The sequence below is a fragment of the Cynara cardunculus genome, assembly GCF_001531365.2.
Source record: "Cynara cardunculus var. scolymus isolate 2C chromosome LG 1, CcrdV1, whole genome shotgun sequence".
NCBI lineage: Eukaryota > Viridiplantae > Streptophyta > Magnoliopsida > Asterales > Asteraceae > Cynara > Cynara cardunculus.
The window spans coordinates 17,361,543-17,379,279 of record NC_037528.1 but is presented as its reverse complement, the minus strand read 5'-3'; the positions used below and the strand labels follow the sequence as shown (position 1 = coordinate 17,379,279).

At 32.2% G+C, this 17,737-nt stretch overlaps 2 protein-coding genes across 2 annotated transcripts; one reads left to right on the top strand and one right to left on the bottom strand.

Annotated features, from left to right (window-relative positions):
• The first annotated feature begins 4,806 nt into the window (after positions 1-4,806).
• On the top strand, positions 4,807-8,558 carry LOC112520949 (isocitrate dehydrogenase [NAD] regulatory subunit 1, mitochondrial-like). Its single transcript, XM_025129578.1, has 4 exons — positions 4,807-5,428; positions 6,553-6,792; positions 7,023-7,101; positions 7,990-8,558. The coding sequence occupies exons 1-4, from the start codon at positions 4,880-4,882 to the stop codon at positions 8,265-8,267; spliced, it is 1,146 nt and encodes a 381-aa protein (XP_024985346.1). The 5' UTR covers positions 4,807-4,879; the 3' UTR covers positions 8,268-8,558.
• A 2,681-nt stretch (positions 8,559-11,239) lies between these two features.
• LOC112516953 (protein STRICTOSIDINE SYNTHASE-LIKE 6-like) lies at positions 11,240-15,062 on the bottom strand. Its single transcript, XM_025124222.1, has 4 exons — positions 14,559-15,062; positions 12,377-12,684; positions 12,055-12,187; positions 11,240-11,650 (listed from the first exon to the last, which is right to left on the bottom strand). The coding sequence occupies exons 1-4, from the start codon at positions 15,006-15,008 to the stop codon at positions 11,375-11,377; spliced, it is 1,167 nt and encodes a 388-aa protein (XP_024979990.1). The 5' UTR covers positions 15,009-15,062; the 3' UTR covers positions 11,240-11,374.
• Positions 15,063-17,737: the final 2,675 nt, after the last annotated feature.

Below are 17,737 nucleotides of genomic sequence, written 5' to 3'. Positions count from 1 at the left end.
TTACACACAATCTACTTGTAATCTTGAGTTTTAARTAATATGCATTAATAAACAGTATTTCACGCATAAAAAGTAGTTTTTAAGAGTTTTTGTCAAATGCTTTATAATATAATATAGATTATTTTTTTTATAATTTAATTTAAGTTTAATAATGAAATAATTTATTTTTGGTTTAATAACATAACATTTTATAAAGATAATAGTTAAGTATTCTGTTAGAACTCAATGATTATACTAATTATATTTTAAATTTTTTATATTTAAAATGAGATGTTTATCATGTATTTGATTATGTTTATCTGCAGTTAGTTACACGAATTCAGGTATGGAATGAAATCGTTTAGGGATGAACGAGTTTAAGAGTTTTTAAGTTTTAGCCAAATACTTTATAATATAGTATAGATATGCAAAGAAAATCATTAAATAAAAATATATTAAATAACACATAGGAATGCAATTAATCTACCTTAAAATTAATTTCCTCCCCTTTGACGGTTTGACTTACTTCCAGAATTTTGACTGCAGTTTTATTCAAGTCGGTAACATAACGACAAAAAAGAGACCGTTAGAAATATATGTATAAATTCAATATTCTACCTTAACAATTCTTGAAAAGGCACATAATAAGACATAACATAAAATTGTGTGCTTTTGGCCCCACATTAATTCCAACAAGTACGTTTTTGTTATATACAAAAGTAAGATGTTTTTGTTAATAAAGAATATTGTGTTAACTTTATGAACTTATTGATTTAGATTTATCTCTCGAAACGTTGTAATTAGGTTAAAAATACATCGGACGATTTTGCGGAAGGTGACCAATAGACAAAAATCTTGGATCCGCCACTGTTTATATGTCATGATCTTTTCCACAATACCCTTGTTCAAGAATGTTCACCAATGTTTATTTCTCTTCAATTTTTCATTTATTACAAATATGTCATGATTAATTTTAATCCATAGATTGCAAGAGGATCAAGGGCTAAGATTGGTTCAAATGGTTAACACCAGTTATTGGGTTCATAACCATATGGTGTTCAATGAGATTGTCCGAAAGTGTTCATATGTCATGATCTTTTTCACAATACATGAACATTCATAAATGTTACGAGACTTCTCAATAATTCTAAAATTGTTACCGTGCAACTTTAGACCATTAAATCATTAACTTATAAAGTTGATCAATGAATATAAATTGGTCTTATGGGTCTCACGAAAAACCCTTGATCTCATTTGAACCCAAGTCTATATATACACACACATAGTCTAATTTATTGATAGAGAATTGGATTTAAGAGAAAATTATTAAAATTTGAAAAACGAATGAGCTCTCTATTAATTTCTAGATAAAAAGTGGATGAATAAGATTTTGATGGTATTTTTATATGTAACACCCGTGGTTTTACGGTTAATTGTTTAAGGGTGTAGATATGTTTTAACAAGTCATTCAGTGTCCAACCATCATTAAACGTCTGTGGCATTTGAATCAAGAGTCACGGTTGTGTTATGATGAATAAAAGTTTGTGTTGAAAGTCATGTGGACATCAAGGGACCTCTCATGCAAGTTTCGTCACGCGAGAAGTCGCAAATTAGCTTAAAAACACAATAAAGTGCCAAGCTGATTGTCAAGTGAGTTAAAGTTACTTCAAAAGTTGTGTTGGGCTCTGGAAACCTGATTTTAGGCTCGCAAGACTTTCCACGCTGTGGAAAGTTGCGTAGATGCCTGGGGTTTTCATCTTTGTCTTTTAAATCTAGGATTTGGTTCTTTTGCACCAACAACTCTCATTCTCTCTTGAGGTTTTTTTTTTTTTTTTGTGGGAGATAAGGAGGTGTTCTTGAGGGCTTTGCATCATAAATCTAGAAGTATGACTTGAGGATCTAAGGTTTTCATCAAAGAAAGCTCAAGATTTGGGTAAAACTTAGATTTAACCTAAATTTAGCAAGGTGAATTCAAGTTGCTTTCTGAAAACTTTGTACATGCCAAAATGTTCATTTTGAAATATTAATGTGTTTTACTTGATATTTATCAAATGTGTGAATTATTTGGGAGTTTTGCATATTTGAAATATTTGATTTATATATCTCACAAGATACTCCTATTTTGGATTTTTTTTTGGATATTTTGATAAATAAAACATAAGGGTTGGTTCTTTTCATGATTTATCTAATAAATAGATATTATTTGGCGATAATTCATTTTAATTTTATCGAACAACAAGCATACGATTTATTTGGTGTATTTGGAAAAAAAAATTAGTCGTTTTTTTTTAAGAAATATTTTTAAAAACCCTTGTATTGTTGAGGGCACTCAGGGCATTTGATTCGATGGAATTTTCGTGAGATATTTGAATTTCATGGAGGATTTGAAATTTTTGGTGTGTTTGATTTGTATGATTGAAATGGAATTGAATTATTTTTCTTATAAATAATATATAACAACAAATCATAAAAAAAATATAAAAATAATCAAATTATCTTTTTATTATTTTGTCGTTACAAAATAAGTGTTTTTAACATATTTTAAATCATTATTACAAGCAAATCCTGCCAACTTACCTCTTGGGATTTCAAAATCATATGTTTGTAGGATTTCAATAAAATCATGGGATTTCAAATCCAGAAAATCATTGAAACCAAATATGAGATTGGAATGAAATTCAATTCCAAATCCCTCAAAATCCAATCAAGTCCCACAAATCAAATAAGACCTAGGGAAATTAAATTTGGTTATCGACATGATTTGATAAAATCCCTCGTTTATCTCCTTAACCCAAGCGAAATGGAATGAAAAAGTCAAATTAAAATTGTGGGTTGGGAATCGATTAGGAACCTCATTTTCGTTAAGAATTAGAGGATCGCTCATAGCACGACATATTACATTTCTATCAGAAATATGAAAGTTTTATTCATCATATATGTGTTATTCATGATGAATATTAACACTGAAAATTGATATGCAGCACATTGTAGGTGGTTCTCAAGTTCTCAACTGAAATTCTCTCTCTCTCTCTCTCTCTATATATATATATATATATAGAGAGAGAGAGAGAGAGAGAGAAGTCTAATAAAACTCAACCAACTTTTCCCATTTTGAATGATTTAGTTCTCAAACTTGTTTTTAAATGAAAAAAATCATTAAACTTTCTCGTTTTTGAATAGTTTAATCCTTAAAACTTTTTTTTTTGAATTAAAAACCCATTAATTTTTTTCATTTTGAATGATTAAGTTTTTAAATTTTTTTTGAATAAATAAACATTGAACTTTTAAAAATTGGTTACTTATATTATTTTAACCTAAAAAACATACCTAAAATTCGCTATGAACGTTTTAAAACAGAAAAAAAAAATTAAATTGATTTTACCATCCCCTCGCAGATTCATTGTAGTTTGCTCTCTTTACAAATAGGTTAAAAAATTTATATTGTGAAACAAATACATTATAAAATAAATATATGTATATTAATATTCTCAATCTTAGTTTTAGATAAAAAAAATATATTAAATAATACATTATACATTAATTTTCAAGATTATCCAAATAGAATATGTCTTCCAAAATATACTCATTTTACAGATTTTAAAATTAGATAATATTTTTAAAATATTAAATAAATATAACCTTTCAATAAAATTTTAAATAAATTAATTTTATTGGAAATTATGGAATAATTTCATTGGTGCCTTGTGGGAATAATAAAAATTCATTTATATTTATGCAATATTTAATATTTGAGAACATGTTCAACAATTATGTTATGATTTTTTTAAAATAGAGTATTAAAAGATAAAATTTTTAGAAAAAATTACATTTAACTCCAACAGCTACTTTATTTTAATATTCTAACATTAATTATATTAATAAAATATTACTTTTCTCTCTTACACATTTTACTTTAATAGCTTTAATTAGTTGGATATAATTAAAAATATTATTTTCTCTTTTTTTTATAGAGTTTTAAAGATTTCTTTAAATTTAGAGATTTTCACAATCTCTCACATCTTTTCTCTATTTTAGCATAGATGATAGCATAGCAATTGGAACAACAAAAATGCTAAAATACCTCTTTTCTTTATTTTAGCATAGTTGTTGAAGATGTTCCGAGAATTTCTAAATTTAGAAAAAAAATTATATCTAGTTCCTATTTTTATCAATTTTATTGCCGTAAAATAATAGGTTAAAAACTTTAGAATTTTAACTCTCTCTAAAATATCTGTTGAAGATTCTCTAAACTATTAACTTCATTTTTTTTTATTCAAAAACACGAAAATAAATAAAATATAATAATTTTTTCCATTTCAAGAATACCAAAACAAAATATTACATGTATTTTTCTTAATGTTATATGTTTAACATAAGGGTCATTTATTAAATACTTACCCAGTAAGCACTTTCATATTAATTATTTAATGAATATAGTAATGACCGATAATCTTACCTGATAAAAACAAAGGTATGAATCAAGAATCTTACACGGTAAGTGACAGTGACGATTATTATCTAATTAGTGCTTATTTAATAAATTGTTGCATACAATGTCGTTTTTATAAACTACAATTTTACTTAATAAAATAAATGATAGTGTTAAATAGTACTGATAAACGTTTACCGGATAATTTTGTGGGTAAATGACAATTAAAGTTATAGAAAAGAAAAAGATTTTATTTCTTTAATATGATTTATAATTAAATTTAATGCTGTAACCCGTTACGAATATAAATCTTGGTCAGAAGGAGCAAAACGGAAAGAACCGGTTTTATGGATTCTCTCTCTCTCAAAAGTTCGTTAATGGCGGAGCGTTAAGACGAAGCCAAAAACTACCTTCACGAACACAGTAATTTTTTTGCACAGATCTCCAAGGAACCCCATATATAATTCTTAAATGGCCCAAAGAACCGCTTCGATTCTAAAGAATTTCGTCTCCGGTAACCCATCACATCTCCGATCATGCCTACGCTCCATCACCTACATGCCGCGACCCGGATACAACGGTTCAAGACCCGTTACACCCATCACCGAAGAGGGTAGACCAAGACCCGTTACTCTAATCCCTGGAGACGGGATCGGCCCCTTGGTCACCGGCGCCGTTGAACAGGTCATGGACACAATGCGGGCGCCGGTTTCCTTTGAGAAATTTGAGGTTCATGGCAACATGAGCGGGATACCTCAAGAGGTTATGGATTCGATTAAGAAGAATAAAGTTTGTTTGAAGGGCGGATTGATTACGCCGGTGGGTGGAGGGGTTAGCTCGTTGAATGTTATGTTGAGGAAAGAATTGGATCTGTTTGTTTCCCTTGTGAATTGCTTTAATTTGCCTGGGTTGCCTACAAGGCACGATAAAGTCGATATCGTGGTCATCAGGGAGAATACGGAGGGGGAGTATTCGGGTTTGGAGCATGAGGTTGTTCCTGGTGTCGTTGAGAGTCTTAAGGTACATTTGGGTTTTTGAATTTTGTTGAATTAAATCGTATGCTTGTTGTTCGATGAAATGCTCCTGTGAAATTGGCCAATTGGGTACTATTTAATTGCAGAAACTAGAACTCAAAATAGAAGTGTTTGAGGTCAAATATAAACACCCTTTAAGTACAAAAGAAGGATCAAAATCAAAGTTGTCGATATCAGTTAATGATTACTTATGGGTAAAGACTTGCATTTGGATTGAAATCTTATTAAAAAAAAAAGAGAAAGCATCTACAAGTGTCAGCATTGTAAAAGGGAGTATTTTCTTTATTTGGATTCTGGATTTCTTTATTTGTAAAGCTTGTTGATGCAAAATTGTGTGCTTGTTGCTTGATGAAATGCTTATTTAAAATTAGGTTGCTCTTGAATTCCATCAAGTAAAACATAAAAGTTGATACTGTTTACTGTCTTTAGGATTATATGTTTTTGGAGAAGTTAAATTCGTGGAATTAGTTATGGTTAAGATAAAGTGGAAGTAAATAAACAAATGAAACTATTAAGTAGTAGAAAACAGTCGAGTTGTGCTTTCTACGAACATTATCGATGCTCAACAGTAAAGAACCTGCTTCAAACTTGCACAAGTAACCCGGCTGTGCCATTCAAACATAACATTAAAAGTTAAATTTTTTTTGAGTGATCGACTTTTTGAACCATGAAATTTGGCTTTTTGTTACAAACAAACCATTGTTCTTGCAAAAAATGATGACAAAGATAGCTTTACAAGAATGATTGTACAAATATACTTGATACCACCTTTCTTTGTGTGTATTTTGCTACAACGGTCCAAAATATTCATTATTGCAAATTATAACTTGCTATGAGAAACCAACTAAAATGGTTCAAAAGGTTGATGGCTAGGTAAATAACTGAACTTTGATATTGCTTTACCCAAATTATATAAGGTACAGAACTAGAAATGAATGCGTTCTAGGATGCCATCTGCAGGTAAGCATTTTGGACAACAGTTAAGCATATGTACTTAACATTTGTAGCATAATAGCTTTATATATATATATATATGTGTGTGTGTGTGTGTGTGTGTGTGTGTGTGTGTGTGTGTGCGCTTCTATTGTGTCTGATATGCTATCCTTTTAGGTGATAACAAAGTTCTGTTCTGAACGTATTGCAAAATACGCATTTGAGTATGCACACCTGAACAACAGAAAGACTGTGACAGCCGTTCATAAAGCAAACATCATGAAGCTTGCGGATGGTCTTTTCTTGGAATCTTGTAGAGAGATTGCGAAAAAATATCCTGATATCAAGTACAATGAAATCATTGTGGACAACTGCTGCATGCAACTTGTTTCAAAGCCTGAGCAGTTTGATGTCATGGTATGTTAATGTTAATTAAATATCCTAAACACTCATAACTGTCCTAGAATCGGATTTTGGGATTTCACAAATAATTGTCCTCCTTTCTAACATCGCTCACAATGTATGAGTGCTTCATGCAGATCAAGCATACTACAGAAAGGAATTGGTTCTTGCAGTTTTTCTGATCTGCTTATCTTTTGAACTGCAATTAGGCCCTTACTGACAAGTGAATTGGTTGAATCTTGCAGGTGACACCTAACCTTTACGGAAACCTGGTTGCAAACACGGCTGCTGGCATCGCTGGCGGCACAGGAGTCATGCCTGGAGGTACATAGTTAGAAACCACATACATATGTTAAAATCACTCCAAGTCTACAACAAAAATGGTTTTATAGGACACCAAGTATGTCTAAATGTACTAATGAACTCTTTTATATGACTTACGTTTATAGAACAAAACAATTATATATCCTATGTAAAAGTGTTACAATAAGTTGATAAGACTTTTTTGGGGGTCCTAACATTTAGGACATTTTGAAATAAAATGTCTTATTAGTTTTTTATATAACACTTTTGAGAAGTGTCCTGTGAACACATCTTTTTGTTGGACACTATATATTTGTAAGACACTCTTCCAAATGATGTCATATAAAAAGGGTAATAATATGCTCTATTTCAAAAGGGCCCTAACAAACTTGTTAAGATATCCAAATGCATCATATCAAGTTATTGCAACACTTTTACATAGGACGATTAACTGTTTAGTCCTATAAACTTATGTTTTATAAAGCAGCCTATTATGACATTTGGCCTTCCTATAAATGCATATATTTGTATATAACATGTTCCCTTCTCTATGCATGCGTTAGGATAAAACTATAAATAATACAAGAAAATATGCAGAATCCGCCGATTTCCATTTTACAGTAAGACGAAGGATCGTGCGAGAATAGGAATTAAAGTGAGAAGTGTAAGAAAGGATTTGGATCCTTGATGACTTTTAATCCCAAAACAACCCATGAATTGCACTTTAGAATGGAACTGATCTAGTGTATCTCATTAGTGTTGACTAGTGGTTCTCTTCGATTAGGATTGATCAAAGGGTGGAGATCCCTTCTTACTTTTCTCACCATAACTTTCATTTTCACCAGGACCCAATCCGTTACAGTAATAAGCACTATGTTTTGATGGAGTACTACTGATGGATTCTTACAGGAAATGTTGGGACTGAGTACGCGATCTTTGAGCAAGGTGCATCAGCTGGGAATGTTGGGAAACCGAAAATGGTTGAGAAGAAGAGAGCAAACCCCGTGGCCCTGCTCCTCTCGTCAGCCATGATGCTCAGACACCTCCAGCTTCCGGAATATGCAGATCGCCTAGAAACTGCAGTGAAACGCGTTATTTGTGAGGGAAAATACCGCACAAAAGATCTTGGAGGAAGTAATACAACTCAAGAGGTTGTTGATGCTGTCATATCCGCACTCGAATCATAAGGCGTAAGCTGCACCATTTTTCGTTTTTCTCTGGTCTGACCGTGCTTATTATTCTTCATTTGCATGTAACTAGTTGCTAGATTTTCTTTCTACCAAAGGTGACAATGGTTTTTATGAATAAGTCGATCCACAAAGCGCAACCTGTAAAGGATAGCGATCGGTTTTTTTTGTTTTCATGGCTATACGAATCAACGGCTCAAAGTCGCGGCTTTAATTTGCCAAGTATCTTGTTGCATTCTGAAAGTGAATTACCCTGTAGATCAAGAAGTAATAAACATTGAAGTTAACAGATGTTACGGGTGTGTGGTTGGTTTTCCATTAAGTCCTGTGTGGATTAAGCTGTTTGTGTGGATTAGTTTGTCTGTATAGCTTCGAAAGGTTTTTGGTTGGGAGGTTTTTTCATATATGGAAGGAACGTGGTTTTTTTTATTGGGAGGGGCATGTTTAGAAAAAAACTTGGTTTTCTACATAAACCTCCCCTTAGAATAAGCCACTTTCTATACCATTAAGCCATTACTAAACAATCATGTATAGTTGACCGAATAAGTTACGAGTTCCATTAAGCTCGTTAAGCTGTTTAGAAACGACTCTTACTGAATTACACTACACCAAGTGTTGAAATAAACTCTCCACTAATGTTCTACCTTATCCCCTTCTGGTCATCGAATTTCACCTTCTCTCCTATTTTCTTCATTTTAGATAATCGGGTGAAACAAATGTCCCCAAAATATTCGTTTTGGAAAACTTGTTGGAAATTCTTTTGAAACTTCGATGTTATAAAAAATAAGTAAGTTTTACATGTTTAATGACAAGTCTTTATATGCATTTAGTATTTATATAAATGAATTCTTATGGGATGTCTGGTTCACATGATTCCGACCGAATCTTAAAGAATTGGAATGATCAATTCCGTTAACCAAATTTCATCGAGGCGTTTGGTTTAGCTACAGGATGGAATTGATTTCCACATATTCCACTATTAATGGATTTGGTCATGCCCTTGAGAAAGAATTCAATTCCATTCCATCCCATTTTTTCAAAAAGATAAAATTATCCCTATTTTCCCTACATAATTTACCTAGACCCATATGACATCCATTTGAACCAACGCCGACCACCACCGATCCGAACCACTTTCAACCATCATTGTTCTGAACCACTGCCGACCACCATTGTTCTGAACCATCAATATTACCTGGTAAGATCGAAGGCTAGAATCGAGAGTCTTACCCGGTAAGTGAGGATGAGTACTCTTACCGTGGTTAGCGCTTACCGAGATAAATTGTTGCATACGATGCATTTTAGTGAATAAAATCTTACCCGGTAAGCGATAGTGTTGAATTTTACCTGTAAGTGCTTAGGGTAAACGGGCCCTTAATCACATGCGAACTCTATATATTAAGATAACTGTACAAATTATTATTGTAAGATATTGTTTTACATGATTTTTTTCATCTAAGACTAGAATTTAATATATTTATTTCTCAATGTATTGGTTTTATATGTTTCGGTTCACAATTTGAAACTTTTTAGTTGTATTTTTTGTTATATAAACACATAAAAATATGTTTACATTGTAAAACAAATATATGTTAAATCAGTACAATAAATCCAAAACGCAGATGGAAAAAAAATCATATAAATTAAAATATATGATACCCTGATTTTCGAATTTATCATAATTTTATGGATCCAAATGAAGTCTCTTACCGTAGGAAAAAAATGAAATCCCCCTATTAGAGTTGTTCATGGGCGGGATGACTCGTTAGACCCGTCCCATCCGGCCCGCTAGAAATATGGGATTGGACAACCATTATCGTGAAAAAGGAGGGGCCCGGGTTTGTTCGTTAAAATTAACGGACATACATGGACAATGTAAAAATAAATATGGACAGCCCTATCCGGCCCGTTTATATTTTATATTTAATATTTTTTTACGAGTAATTAAAATTGTGATAATGTATTTTAAATTAAATTATTAAAATTATAAAATAGGACTCTTTGATTATATTTGTTGAAATCCATTTATCATTTTAGTTGTTTAAAATTTTAATTGTAACCGTGTTTTTTCTTTTACTTATTGGTTCCATTTCTGTTTACCTAAATACTTACCTGGTAAGCGCTTACCGTTAGGAGTCAACACTATAATTTATTTTATAGGTAAGATTGTAGTAAATCAAAATGGTATCGTGTGCAACAATATATATGGTAAACGTTTATCCAAGTAAGAGTCGTCGCCCTCACTTATAGGGTAAGACTTTCTATCCTTATCATCGCTCTTACCAGATAAGATTATTGGGCCTTGCCATGTTCGTCCGATGAAGAAAATTGTCCGGTAAACACCTACTGGGTAAGCGTTTAGTAAACGGTCTCTTACACTTTTTAGGCTCTTAGGCAAGCCCGACCCATTTATAGGGCGGCAATGGCAAGTTGTCAAGCTCACCAAAAAGGGCTTGGGTTTTCAATATTAAACCCATTAAACAAAGAAAACAAGTTAGACCCGGTCCGGACCCAACCCCCACCCGAAATAATCACCTCTTCCCCTATGTTAACCTTTCTTTTAAAAATACATCAGAAAATCAAAGTAAAAACTTCATATTTTAACGCAATTTTTAGATATATTTAAAAGCACACCCCTTAACTTTCAGAAACGTCGAATGCAACCTAGACTTGCACAAAATTCATATTTCACCCCTAGACTTGCACAAAGTTCATATTCCACCCATGCATTATGAATCCTTCAACAGCACCTCCTATCTCAAGAAGGTCCAATCCATTTTTTTAGCATGTTAAATATATGATTTTAAATTTTTGGACCCAATTTTACGTTGTCTAACGCCTTTAATCAACAAATGTAAAACTATAACCCAACTTAGTGCCTCACTAATTTCTATCAGAAGAAAAAAAATAATACGTTGCACCATCACCCTTGTAATTTGTATATATGTATATTTGTGATCTCATTTTGTATTGTAATCAAAAGCTTTAGGTGTAACAGGGCCTCCAAAAGGATTGAAACAACCATGGTCTCAAGACTAGTAACATAAACTAAAACCTTATTCGAAAACAAACCAGATAACGCAAAAACAACAACAATCGAGCATTGATCATGTTGTAGTGGCGGGATATTGAGTAATATTGAGGCGGATAATGAAGGGCTTTACAAGACTTCCGAGATACAAATAATCCCCGATTTTTACCCCGGTTGTAACAAATGCTAGTCCACGATCATAATATCGCTCAACCGGCCTCCCCTCCAAATCCACTGCCAATGCCCCCGAGTTTCTCTCTAGAGAGGGTCTCTTTAAGTACTTTGCCAAAAAGGCAAGAACTTTGCGAATGAACGGATATCTACGTGCAAGATCCCAGTCGTACGAGTGATCCTACCAAAAAACATAACAAAGTTCACTTTCATTCGGGATTTTTTGTGTTGAACCAAATAATGAAAACCCGTAAATGGATCTATATCAAATCGATTAAATTTAGTTCAACTGGTCCATTTCAAGAATAAAAATATGTTGTCTTCTTATTCTATGTCTTCTCCTTATCACAGCAATCAATTGAAGACACATCATTATTTTAATTTATATAAATTTATTTAATTCATTTTCCCATTTCCAATATATGGACGATGTGGTTTTACGTGATTGATGGACATGAATAAAACAGGAAAATGGGTCCCACTTTATTCGCAGATGATACATTGGTACTGATTTGTTTTAAATGACATTAGTACGAGATAAGTGGATAGTTTTAGCTATATACGGTATCTAAGTAGCGGACATACCGTAGGAATTCCGATCCAGTAGCGACCTTCACCATCATAACGAATGTTGTCGGGCATACCAGGCAACCTATCAATAAATACGTCTATCGTACCCGCTTTTTCACCTTCTATGTAGTATCTCATGCATCTCATCCTGCAATTCACGTCACCAAAAGGGTCATTAGCCCAACAAGTATGTGCTCTGGAGGTCCAAGGATCAAGTCTCACTAAAACTGAGTAATGCATGTGAGTTGTGCCATATATGAATATCATATACTTTAAAAAACGTCAAAATTTCTAAATTTTGAGATCGTTATATACACAGAGAAATGAGAGAAATTACATCGGGGTTTCGCAGAAGATAACGGAGTCTTGATTTGGGGACATTTCAACACCATTAGCATAGTAGAGATCACGAGCAATCACTTTAGTTTGCTTCGTAGATGGATCATAACTCATGAATCTACCGTAAGGTCGACCTTCGAGCAAATCGTATACAAAATCATGCAAGTTATATTTCCATGTGGCGTCTGTGAAATACACCATACCATTTTCCGCAACTGCTAGAGCATCTGCCGTTCCAAATTTTACACCCTCGGCCTCCTCTGTCAACACTTCTATTTCCCCGTGTTCTGTTATTTTAAGTATTCCCTATTGACAAATAAATTGGACAGCAAACTAAACTTAAAAGTCTGATAAATTATACAAAAAAATTGTGAGATAAGTAAATAAAGGAATAGGGGTAACATGGACATTTAAGCAAAGTTGAAGGGTAATGTGGACATTTAAGCAAAGTTGAAGGGTAACATGGACATTTATCAACCTTTTCATATGAAATTTTCAGCGACCATTGCGTCGGTTAAGCTGATCTTCAAAATTCTATCAAATGATATTTAAACTACTGATCTTTAGTTGTTTATTACACCATTTTTGTTCGATTATTATTTATATTAACAAATTGAAAAAATTGATAGAGGAAAAAACAGAAGTTTGTTGTAAACTAAAATATACTGCTACAAAAGCTGACTTGAACATCGACAGTTATCTGAGAGAAAAACTCCCTTTATTGAAATTAGGTTGGACATGGGGATCTGGTGTAGCTCAAAACCACGTATACTTTTCGTGTGTGGGTGTAAATATAAGTAGAGGAAAATTCAAATGAAAACCATAAATATTTTGAGAAACTGAGAACTAAAACTATTTCGTGTATTATTTATGATGAATAATCAATTAATATCATACATTTTTATTATAAATAATTTTCATTATGAATAACTGGTTTGCAGGTTTCTCAAATTATTGACATTCTTATTTGAAACCTACCCTTGTATTAGTAATATTGATTAAACCTAAAATCATGATCATATGATGTCGAGTAAATTACATTTTTGGTCCTTGTGTTTGACATCACTGTTAAGTTTGGTCCATGCTCTAAATTAATTACAGTTTTAGTTAATATTATTGTCATTTTGTTTCAATTTTGGTCCCGTTGATTAACTCTAGTTAAAAAAAGTTAGTTAATTTAAGGGTATTTTGGTTTTTTTTTTTTGTCTTTTTCCTTTATTGAATTATAAAATAAACTATGATTTTAGTCCCTGTACTTTGTCAACGGTTTCTATTTTAATCTCATTTTGCAAACCATTGACAAACCACCGCACTATAATCATAATTTACTTTGTAATCTAATAAAATAATAAATGAAAAAGACAAAAAAAATATTAAAATACGCTTAAATTAACCAACTTTTTAAAACTAGAGTTGGTCAAAATGACCAAAACTGAAACAAAATGACAACATTAGCTACCAAAATTGTAATTAGTTTTGAAGTATGGACCAAACTTAATATTGAGCATCAATCACAAGAACAGGTAATGTAATATACGTAGATACAAATGGTTCTGTAGGAGAATGAATTTCAAGGAGTATTTGAAACGTTTGTTTTTTGAAGAAAAAAAACTCTTTAATACCTTTTTAAGTCTGAATCGGTCAAAACGTTTGTCAGTTTACAAAAACAAACAATTTTATTGATTCAGATTTCAGACGTAAAAACAAACAGACTGAGTAATTCAGATTTCAGACTTCAACACCACTTCTTATAAATCAGAAGTGAAATCAGACTTCATACTTCAACACCTCTTAAAAAACAAACGATACCTTTGTTTATTAGCAAAAAAACCGTTTTTGAAGTAATGTTTGATTGATATTAATCAATATTTAAAAAATTGTCTATTAATCCAAAAATTATCTATTTGGTTGGTTGTGGTTTTCTGTCTAAACTCTGTATTTTCGTTATGGTTTTTATAAATTTGTCTGGTTTCCTTTATTAAAAAAAACATACCAATAACAAAAAAACAATAAAGAAGGGATATCAATAATCAATAAAGTCAAGGTCAACTCTAAGTGGCCATTTGTAAGAGAGCTTTTTTTTTTTAATTTATGTCATTTTTTCCATGCCATGGAAATTGAAAATAATGGGGTTTTAATTTTTATTGGAATTTGTTTTAATTTAAGGGTTAGAGACTAACCTTATAGGCATCAGCCACGTATACTTCGCCGGCGTAACCAAGGGCGAGTCCAAGAGGCCGCCCGCCCGTGTTAACCCACTCCTCCACCACCGAGTCATTCACCGTGACTCGTTTTATCCATCCATCAACACAACTCGTGTAAATAAGCCCTAACTTCGGGTCATACACGATGTCTTCGGGTCCCAACAACTTACCCTCGCCGATCTTCTCGGAACCATGAAGTATCCGTGGGTTCGTCCGCGGTGCACCCGGTATGGGCTGCTTAGCCAACTCATCGGAGGAATAAGGAGCTGCATCGAAGGTGTCGAACTGGACCAGAAGTAGGCTTATCACGACGGTTCCTACGGCGGAGAGGAATAGACCCAAACGCCACGACATGGTGGTTGGGGTTGCACCGGCGGACAGATTTGGTGGTGAGTTGGACGACGAGGAGTGAGGTGACTCTGCCATATGGGATATGGCTAGTTGAAGATGACACTGGATAGCAGACTGGCCGATACATAGATCCAGGTTTATGTATAAATATTATTGTGGAGTAAATTACAATTTTGGTCCTTGTGGTTGACAATCTCTGTCGTCTTTCATCTTTATTTTGAAATGATTACATTTTTTATTTATATGATTGCGACTTTATTATATATTTGTAGGTATGGGAATGGGGCGGGGACCTGAATCTCCGTCTCCATTCTCATCGAGAAATATAATCACATCCCTACCTTGATACTCATCTTTAACAGAGAATGAGGATCCTCAATGGAGAAATGAGAATTTTTTTTTCGTTTATGTGAGTTATTTTAAATTAAATGTGTGAGAGACTATGCATGTTTAAATCTCAAACATTTCTAATAAACCTAAGACCAAAATAAATTTAATTTAATACAAAAAAAACCACAACAACATATAAGAATTAATAATCTATAACAAAAAAAAATTTAATCCAAAAAAACTTAAAGACACAAGTACCAAAAGATATTGAGTAATGTAAAACCATATCGAGTAATATATAAAACTTATCAAGTAATTGTATTTTGACTTGACATCCAAAATATTACATATTAACATTCATATAAATCTAGTTAAGAAATAGAAAATTATGAATAACTGTTTTAGTTGAAATAAATAATATATATATATATATTATATATAGGGTTGGGTTCACGTAAGACCAACCTATTTTCGTGAGACCCGTGAGACCACATTTTTACACGTAAACTTCACAACAAAAACACTGTGAATGTTTAAAAAAAGTCGAACCTTCACAGCAAAAACACTGTGAAGGTTTTAAAAAGTCACATTCACAGCATTTTACTGTGAAGTTTCAAGTGTAAAATGCTGGTCTCACGGGTCTCACAAAAACAGGCTGGTCTCACATGATCTCAAGTCTATATATATAATTTATTAATTAATATATCTAAACGGGTACGGGACGGGACGGGGAGTACGATACATGTCCCCGTCCCCATCAATGGTTTGAGACAAACGGGGATCTGTCCCCATCTCCGATTAAGCGGAGAATCCCCCGTCCCCGATCAAGGCGGGTGGACCGGGTTTCCCGATGGGTCGGGGCCCATTCCCATGCCTATATATTTGGTCCCTTTGACTAACTCTTGTTTTAAAAAAAAGCCAAATAATTCATTGGCATTTTGGTCTTTTTATCATTGCTTTAGTTTTCAATCAAAATTAAATGAATTCATTATAATATAATAGAAAGGTACTCGTATAATATAGCGAGATATATCTCAATTTTAATGTTTTATTTTATTATTTATTTATGTCGATATAATACGATTTTTAATGGTTTTGAGAAAGCGATACTGTTTTTATTTTTAAATAAATTATAAATTTAAATATATCATAAAAACATTTAGAAAAAAAATATCGATCAAATTTACTATTTAAAGTTTTGGTTTTTTGCGTAATTTTTTTAATTCAATTTTTATTTATAATTTAATAACAAAGTAATTTATTTACCTTTAATAATATAATTTTTATAAAGATAATAATTAAGTATTTTGTTATAACTAATGATTATTCTAATTGTATTTTAGATTTTTTATATTCAAAATGAGATGTTTATCCTGTATTTGATTGTGTTTATCTATAGTTAGTTACACAAATTCAAAAATAAGCTTTAATAAACTATACTTACGCATAATTTACTCGTAAACTTCCTCTAGGTCAACACTCTCTTCTTCATCAAAGTACCACCACCACCACTTCTTCTACCTCTTTTTCTCCGAAAATCCAAGGAACGACAAACCTTCATTGTTGATTCAACACGAATGGAACGATTTATCTTTTTTTCTTCTAGAAATACGTTTGATTTAGTTTTTCTGGTGTTTGTTTTTAATATATGGGTTTTGAAAATTTACGATTTGGGGTTTTTGAATGAGAAATTATCCAAGATGACCATTTTATACACGGCACGCTCATAAAATGACTACTTTTCAGATTTTTTTTCACAAAATAACCACCAAAATCGCCCCCGGAGGACGATTTTGACTATTTTGGGGCGATTTTGATCATAAGGTACGGATGAGTCCCACATGTATACTATTTGGGGAACAAAAATAAGATATTATATCCGATATATATGAAATCACCCTCATTTTGTCCAATTCGCCCATGGGAGCAATTTTGACTTCTATTCCTCTTCTAGTGAAAACAATCTATGACGCAATGATTTGACACATCAATGACGATTTGACGAGACATGGATGATGATTTTCATTGGTACTTTGTCTTTTTTAGAAACAAATGTAGTGTGTGTGTATATATAAATATTGTAGTATTCTCTATAAAACTGTAGTGATCTAAACAATTATATTCTCACAACACTTAACCCTTGAATACAATCTACCATCACAACCTTTAATACAAATATGAAATCATATCAAAGTGATAATTGTTCCATATATGTTCAAAGTGGCTGGTTAAGTGTTGTGAGAGTAGAAGTGTTTGGATCACTACAAGATATATATATATATATATATTTATATTACATTTGGTCATAAAAAAGACAAATATATATATTTATATTACATTTGGTCATAAAAAAGACAAATATATATATTTATATTACATTTGGTCATAAAAAAGACAAAATACCAATGAAAATTGTCTCCGATGTCTCGTCAAATCGTCATTAATGTGTCAAATCGTTGCGTCATAAGTTGTTT